We start from the raw sequence: 8740 nt of genomic DNA on the forward strand, positions 1-8740 counted from the left end.
ATGTAGCCTCTAACTCTGAGGGCCGGGTTAGTGTTATGTGCATACTATCAGGCATTCTTAAGATAAAAGGGATGATTTCCAATCCCTCATCAAGGTCATTTCAAAATGTAGATAGATGTAGATAGATAGATAGATAGATAGATAGATAGATAGATAGATAGATACTTTATTGATCCCCAAGGGGAAATTCAATTATTATTATATTATTATATTATTAGACCCTCACTCAGCATGCATTATTTGCCATCTTATATACATTTTAAAAACTGAATATATTGGCTATAATTACGACTATAAAGACACTTAAGCCCAGTATGCTAGTGTAACTTGCTGACCCTTGGTGAGTGATGCGTTGCTAATTTTTTTCTCTCTCTCTCTCTGCTCTGTACATGCATCGGATCCTTTCCAGCTACAAGGGTCGTTTCGAAATAGTTTTGCGGTAAAATTGTGAAAACCTATTGTTGCATTGCAAAACCTGTGGGTAAGCCACAGTCTTACTTTGAATTTAATTCTGTTGAGGGAGACCTATTGTCCCATTGAATTACATTAAGGGTTTTTCATTTTTAGATTTTATAAGCATTTTAGAGAAGATAAATTAAAATGGTTTTCTCATGAATCACAATAAATATTATTACAATACGTTACAGTGCATAATGAATGAAAAGGATGATTTTAAAAGGAAAAATCAATAGACAATTATGGATTCGTATGGCTATTTACTTGAAACTATGTCAAAATAACTCTAACATAAGGTGTTGTCTACTTAAGGTGCATATTAACAAAAAAGAGTAAGAATTTGAGATTATGTTTATTCAACAAGACATGTAGAACAAGTCATGTTATGTTTTTCAAAATGTGAACAATAGACTGTATAGAACCTGTGGCTGATAAACTGAAGGGGAGCGACTGGAGGAAATGACATAATGGCATGGTAAAGACAAGTTCTGTCCTATATTTCAGCACCACAGCTCTGACAGAAACCTCACATCCATGTTTTCGACAAGACTCTGAACAGGGTGCTATGACCTCTCTGATGTCATTGAATTGGGGATGGTAGCGTAGACCAGCAGTGTAAGGGGAAAACCCCAATGGGATTGGTTGCACTGTGGTGCTTCCCAGAAGAGGTGACCAAAATAATTATCTTGGTTGACTGTAGGAGGATGTTAAAAAATATCTGTTTATGGGATCATACACAAAGTGAATGGAAGTCAGAGTACCACCGTGGTCAGTTTGTAAATATAAATGGAAAAGATCAACTTCATTCAATGTAGTGCTTGGCTACAAGATAGCCTCATCTGTCAGTGATATTGAACATAACATTATGTTAATAGATCCACTAGGCCCCAAGCGAATATCCTCTTACAGCATCAAGTCTGTGTCCTTCTGTGGTGGTGTGGGAGTAATAAGGGTGAGATGGTCTCACCACTATTGTCATACCTACTATGTCATTGCCTAGGAGTTTAGCCCAAGCCCTTGAACTATACTACACTCAGAAACATCCCTCTTTCTCTAACCTCAGTCAGGGACCCAGAAATAGATGAGCGCTGTGACCACAACATCAGCACAATATAGGATGCATCTTACTGTAAACCCTAAAATACACTGACGGGCCTGATCATTGGTATCTTGGGAACTTCACAGTGTAGGCCTATAAATCTCACAAAATATAGTGATAATCTCTCACGTTCCAGGCATGTCCTGCAAACTTGTATTCTAAAAAGACGTTTCAAAAACAATAAACTGCTGTCATGGACAGACAATGGTCATAAGTAAACGTTAAATGGTGAACGCAACTGCTGTTTACAGATTGTTCCTATTTTTGCCTTGCCAAATGCTCACCTTCCTTACACTATCTCCTCACCTATTCCTTTCATTAATCAACACATGTATTCTCAACTCGTTCCATTTTTAACAGTCTAGGCTAGGTCTATGTGGTGGTGAATACAGCAGGCCTGCCAAAGGCCTTTAAGTGTTAAGATTTTCCATATGCAAACAGCATACCCTACATGAGTAAGCTTTTTTTCAATAGGTCAAATAGGTCTACCACAGAGCAGTAGGCCTATGCAAGACAATGGACAGAGATAGCCAACAATTTAGATAGTTAAACCAGAGACGGTTGATAAAAATGTGTATAGGCTATTAAGGATCTTTGGTTAAACGTATAAAGCAACAAAGGGCAAAAAAAAACCACACACAAAATGTTTATAGCGTAAAACAAAAATATAATAACATAATAAATGTTATATAGTATTCTACGCTATCTTGTAATCTAGGATATTATGCTTTCTATGCTTTTAATTAATTTCGCGTCATTGTAGCCTTCTCGTTTCCGTTTCCGTTTTGAAGGGAAGTCAGTGGACTCTGGTGGACTCATGAAATTTAGTTTACCAAGTTACCTGAAGTAGCTACCGACAACAATGGACAGCGCAATTTTGGTAAAGTCATTGGGACATTTTTAGACTCATATTTGAAAATGGGCCATGTTTCTCACTTGGAATTGTTCGGTTGGCTGGCAAACCTAATTTCTGAGAATCGGAAATGTCACCCCAGTAAAAATGCTAGGCTAGGATAGGAGCCCATATTATTCATCAATATTTACTGTATTTAATGTATTACTTAGACAAAATTGTAAGATCATGTGTAGCAAATGCCTTTCTAAAGACTATCTCTAACTAAATGTTATCTGAAGAACCGAATGTAATCTTTGTAATGCTATCGATACATTTTTTCCAATACATATGGTGGTCTTTGTATAAAATCCATGCTGATCAGCAGATTAAAGAGTTGTCTAAGTTAGCGCAATGTTACCTCCTGAATGCTTTACGGAAAAACATAAGCCTAACAACGTTAATCAAATGAAACCATAACGACTAAAACTGAGGCTTGAGTATGTTGAGGTGACGTGGCCTGACATAAAACCATATCTCTTTCATTGTGTTTTGTCGAAGATGTGTAATGTTAACTAAGTTAATATTTCTGATTTGTGTTACCAGGAACCCTCTTTGCTTACAGTTAAGGCAGTCCTGATCATGGACAATGATGGAGAAAGACTATATGCCAAGGTAAGAGCTAGTGTGCCTTTTGTGTACTACTGAATGCTACTCTGACAGTTGTTCTAGATTTAGCAGTAGGCCTGATAAAGTGGTTCTTAAAGTGTTGGCCGAGCCCCACTAGTGGGGAATAGAGACATGACAGGTGGGGCGCGTATGTTGTGTGCCTATCTTTAATAATGCCTTCAAAGATTAAAAATAAAATAGCCACACACAAACATAGTCATGAACAGACCGACGTATGAATTAGAATACCATCTGATCCAGCAGATCGAGACGGGAAATGTAACGTGGAACCAAAATGTGAAAAACATATTTTTTACGATACCATTATGCCAGGTTGATGGGGGTCAGGTGGAGCTTGAAAATTCCCCACCTCCAAAGTGGGGAATGACCGAACATGTTTGAGAACCACAGGCCTAATAATCAGTTTTCGGTTACCAATGAAGTAAGAAGAATCAATTCAAAGGTGCTCCTCTATAGGGCTACCTGCCTGGCCAAGATAGGGGATGTTTTGTCTGTTGCTTGCATGTAGGTGAATCAGATGTCACCTTTCCATTTGACACCGCAATGTGCTTTCAGATTTGCATTTTAAATCAGAAAACACAGTGTGGTCTCTGATACAAACATAGGCTTAGTGTGTAAAGCCCCTATTAACCAACTGTAGAGTTATTGGCCACATGGAAATCTTGCATTTAACTTTAACTGTAACTTTTACCTTTAACTGTTTCAGTATTACGATGAGACATACCCCAGTGTAAAGGAACAGAGAGCCTTTGAGAAGAACATCTACAACAAAACACATCGAACAGACAGTGAGAACCTATTCTTTTGGTACACTAAATATCACAAATACTTGCATGTGGAATTCCCAATGCTGAAAAATGCTTTTAAAAATAAATTTCTTTTGGTTAAGCACAATGATGAAAAGACTGTGAGCCTTGAAAATAACCGCAGTGTTTCTGAACATGGTTTATGCCTTGTTTTGTTGTGTCTTTTTTTATTTATTTTGTGCTAAACAGGTGAGATAGCTCTTCTTGAAGGTCTCACTGTGGTGTACAAGAGTAGTATTGATTTGTATTTCTATGTGATTGGAAGCTCCCATGAAAATGAGGTAAGTACAGCAAACACACAAACTTAATTCTCCTTTGTGTTCTGTTTTTGATTGGTAAGCACAGTTGTCTCTCTGTAACCAGTGTTGGTCAATCCACAGCTAATGCTAATGGCAGTCCTGAATTGCCTGTTCGACTCACTCAGTCAAATGTTGCGGTAAGTAAGACTACCTTGGTAAATGGCATGGCCCATGTTCCCAAGTGTGTACACTGATCCACAGCTCTTTTCCACGTATGCAGGAAAAACGTAGAGAAGAGAGCTCTGCTGGAGAACATGGAGGGGCTGTTTCTGGCTGTGGATGAGATTGTTGATGGCGGGTGAGTGGAACTAGAACTGTTAGCCTAGAGAGGTCACACTGTTGTAAAGGTAGCTATATAAAACACTGTATAAAGTATCACATGCAGGTAATGAAGAGATTGGGAGTGATAAAGTTGCATAAGGTAAATTACAAACAACTTTAAAGATGACGTAGAAGGAAAACCATCTTCGTTTGGTGCATGACACCAAACTACCGTGAACTGGAAATACGGTGGTTTCTTCCTTCTCTGACTTTGAAATTCCCCTGGGGATCAATAAAGTATCTATCTATCTATCTATCTATCCATCATCTAAATGACCATTAAAAAATGGGCTAATCTGAACAAAGACAGACTGTGACTCCAATACAAACTGACGCAAACCATCCCTCTGATCGCCACCTCCCTCCATGTTACGTTACCACGTACCACGTAAGAATTTTGTGATAGGAAGTTATAATTGAACCCGATACTGGCCTTTGTCTTTGTCAGTTTCGATGGTAATTAAATCTCCTCACGATCCTCCATTCTGTGAGTTCGCTGTAAAAAAAAAAAGAAAATGTGTTTGTACACAGCCCTAGCTCCTGGAGCTGCTTACTCAGTATGTTCTCTTAAAGGGTTTTTCATTTTGCATCACATGCAAGACCCTTTGGATGAAAGTATATTTAGATCAGCATTTGTTTTCCTGTCAATTACGGCTAGTAAGAGCAAGAGCATCAGTGCAGGCCTTTTAGGTGTAACTTGGCAGTGGTCCACCATTTCTCTCCTCTGAAACCATAGTTAATCCTTGGTGCACTATAAGCTCTGTGGTGCTATTGTTAAGGTAGAACTTCCTTGTGAGTAGCTGTCCACTGGAAGGTGCCATAAGGTTGGAAATGCGGTTGCATCCTTTAAATCTGATTTAGCTTAAAACTGTTCAGTTCTCCACCTCTGAGCAGTGACTTTTTTGGAATGCTTCTTTACTATTGCAGTACATGAATTTGAATGGACAAGATAACTAGATTGAAGATTGCCATCTTCCTGGTTTCCCATCATCCAACTCTGTGGTTCAGCCATGCTTTAAACAAATGGTCCACCACCCACACCATCACAGCATTAGGTCCACAGAGTTATGACAGTTCACAGGGCCTTTATATTTCTTGACACAGAAAGAGCATTCAGAAATGTGGTTTGATTTTTTTCCAGTGACTGGTCAGATGATCATGCGGTGGTTTTGCTAAGGCCTGTTGTAATTGCCATGTACTGCCTGATTCACCGATGCTTCACACAAGTGACAGATTTGTGGAAAAGTATAGCCAATTAGGTCTGAAGATATCCGATGTGATAAGCCCACAAACTGGAATCTAAACTCCGAGCTCCTTCTCCTCCTTCTCCTCCTCATGCTCCTCATGCTCCTCATGCTTCTCTCCCTGTTGCTTTACAGGGTGATCCTGGAGAGTGACCCTCAGCAAGTGGTGCACCGCGTGGCTCTGCGGGTAACCCCCTTCTCCTGTCTCTGTAGACCCGCTGATTTAGATCCCTTTCCTTCACCTCTGGCTCTGCTGCCCACAGTTTACATTTGTTCTGTTGTTCACACCCAGTCAGTATCAATTTAGTCCCTCTTCTGCCATGCAATTGCAATGTTGCTATTTTCCTCTGTCTTTCAGGGTGATGATGTGCCTCTTACTGAACAGACAGTTACTCAGGTGAGAAATACTACCTTTTTATCACTATTGCCAACAGTTATAATTAACTTATTACATACACATATACTCTTTGCTCACAGCAATAAATGTTTGCTCTATTGATCTTTACACTATATACTATACTATATTAGCTATAGGCTTTTGTGACCCAATGTTCTGCTTGCTATATGGATTATCCTCATATGGTTTAGCCTCACACTTTTTACTTTTAATGCACACAAGCAGGAACATCATTTCTTAACTATGCTACGTAAGTAGGTGGGGATAGTGAGAATTGCTCTTTGTTGTCCTGCCGCGATTTTCCAAGAAAGGTGAAGATTGTCGTGACCCTCGGTCAGGCTTTAGGGATGACCGCCTGTTGCACTAAATCTTCATCCGACTATCTTCTTCTCCCTCTGCCCTGGCAATCATGTGGTTGGCTTTTTTGTCAAGCAACAACAAGCTGTCCACCAAAAATTAGTAGTTTAAATTCAGGGTGTGAAATGCAATGCGTCTCATGAGAAGAACATTTGAGGCTGGTGTTATGTTGTGGCAGTGGCAGTGTCAGTCATGTGTGATGGCTGAAGTCTGCCTCTAACCCTCTCATTATACAGTGTGTACTCTACAAAGAGTTGTTTAGACAAACTACTTTTGTGTTAGCTTGAATTACAAACTATGTCAAATTGATTTTTAGACATGACTTTCACCAATTTATTTAATCATCATCATTATCATTATCTCAAAGAAACATTGTTGACATTACCCATGTGTAAATAATAAACAGTGCTTAGTATGTAATGTGTCTTAACAGTTAGATATTTTGATTGTCTTTTGACCAATTAATCAAAAAAAATGTTGAGACTTTTGGATGAAATCTCCTGCATTGGCTTTGTTGCTCATCGTTGATGCTGAACATTTCAAACTCACCTGAAGAGAGATTGCATGCCTAAGAAAGTTCTAGAATGTGTTTGTGAGAAAATTCAGTTAAAGAACAGAGTATGAGAAAATGTTTAAGGAATTGTAAACATGTCTCGTGACATCCAGTATATCTCCATTTAGAAGACCACTTAACCCTCATGCACTCTGATGGTGGCGCTTCCAGGCATCAATCTCCACCATACTATACTTGATGTACAATGCTGCATGGTGACAGTTTACAAGGGATGGAAACTAATTACAGTGTCAACTCCCAAAAGGACGTTCGTCAATCTCCAATTATATCCAACTTCTGAGAAATGCTCAGTTAAAGGGTTGGAGTAGGATGTGATTTTCATGGTGGAGGCTTGGTCCCTGAGTAGCCAAATGAACACACTTGACGTGTTTGCTGTGACCGTGTCGCTGCTTGCACCACGCGTTGCGCGTGTGATGGCCTAACGCATGCAACCTGTGTGCGCGGCCATTAGCGGTCAGGCTCATGGGGCTTAGCCGTTGGTGCGCCCCCGCCGTGATTGGCTAATTATGCGCCAGTGTCTGGCAGCGGTGTTTCCCTGTGGCTGACGAGGCCAGTGTGCAGGCAGCTGATTAATGCGCTCGTTTGAGAGAGGCCGCTGACAGAGTGGCTGGACACCTCCCTCCCTCCCTCCCCGCGTCGGCTGATTAATGGCTGGATTCGCCGCTCCCCCACCCCACGCACCTGCCCCCATTCTCCTGCTTTATGGTTATGGTTGCATTTGCTTCAGCGAATTAAGATGATTAATTATTCCCCCCTCAAATGTCCTCACTTCTCACGGCTGGGTGATGGTCACATGACGAGTGCTCGCGCAGAGCTCACTTTGATGGACAGCTCTGAAATGTTTTTGCTCGATACTGACTTTTTACTCAGTTCCCTGAAATGCTTTCATATGAACTTTTTCGTGCCTATATTTTGCATGCAAATGCCATTCTCTCTAGATCTGCCGAGTAATGATATTTTAGTTGATAAAATGGTGATGCCTCAGTCTCGTATAAAAAGCTTCATATAAATGTCATATAAACTGAATATGTTGAATTCATTTTTAAGTGATGGCGGTTTCTGTATTTGTCGTTTGTGGTGTTCAGGTTCTCCAGTCAGCCAAAGAGCAGATCAAGTGGTCCCTGCTGCGATAGGCTGAACAGGTGGATGCCAGGTGACTAAAGGAGAGTGCGGAGTATCTTCAGCATTCCACTCCAGATGCTTCCCTACAGACAGGATGCTGTTCTCTCTGTGCTGTTCAGAGGCTGCTTGCAGTACCTCTGACAACGGTTTATATGAAAGCAGCAGCACAGCATTGTCATTTATTGGACCTGAATCAATCATTCCTTGTGTGTGTTTGTGTGTGTGTGTGTGTGTTTGTGTGTGTGTGTGTGTGTGTGTGTTTGTGTGTGTGTGTGTGTGTGTGTTTGTGTGTGTGTGTGCTCATGCACATGTGTAATAATGTGCCTGTGTGCCTATTATGTTAATGCGTACATAACTGTGAGTAAATGTTTGTCAACTTATCACCCAGTCACAGGTGAAAGCTGTGGAATGATGTCCTGGACATAATTCCTGGACTGTTCTTTACTGTCCAATACTGTTGGTTTCACAGGCCGTGACTGTACACTATCCTCTCTCAAGACCTTTATATTTTGATAAAAATTAAACTAAATATTGTTTCTGTCA

At 40.3% G+C, this 8740-nt stretch overlaps 1 protein-coding gene across 1 annotated transcript; it reads left to right on the forward strand.

Moving 5' to 3' along the window:
- Positions 1–2341: 2341 nt before the first annotated feature.
- copz1 (COPI coat complex subunit zeta 1) lies at positions 2342–8740 on the forward strand. The gene is made up of 9 exons (XM_076276884.1): positions 2342–2435; positions 2994–3062; positions 3784–3865; positions 4073–4164; positions 4264–4319; positions 4403–4480; positions 5883–5934; positions 6106–6144; positions 8161–8740. The coding sequence occupies exons 1-9, from the start codon at positions 2418–2420 to the stop codon at positions 8206–8208; spliced, it is 534 nt and encodes a 177-aa protein (XP_076132999.1). The 5' UTR covers positions 2342–2417; the 3' UTR covers positions 8209–8740.

The sequence above is a fragment of the Alosa pseudoharengus genome, unplaced genomic scaffold, assembly GCF_046254945.1.
Source record: "Alosa pseudoharengus isolate Yale_2024_CS ecotype anadromous, Long Island Sound unplaced genomic scaffold, YU_APseudo_1.1 YU_APseudo_1.1_scf_9, whole genome shotgun sequence".
NCBI lineage: Eukaryota > Metazoa > Chordata > Actinopteri > Clupeiformes > Clupeidae > Alosa > Alosa pseudoharengus.

What these genes read in the sequence shown, in the direction of transcription:
- copz1 (XM_076276884.1), top strand. An exon ending in GAAGCTCCCATGAAAATGAG is followed by an intron (nt 4,165 to 4,263) that starts GTAAGTACAGCA and finishes GTCAATCCACAG; the next exon opens with CTAATGCTAATGGCAGTCCT. An exon ending in GATGAGATTGTTGATGGCGG is followed by an intron (nt 4,481 to 5,882) that starts GTGAGTGGAACT and finishes GTTGCTTTACAG; the next exon opens with GGTGATCCTGGAGAGTGACC.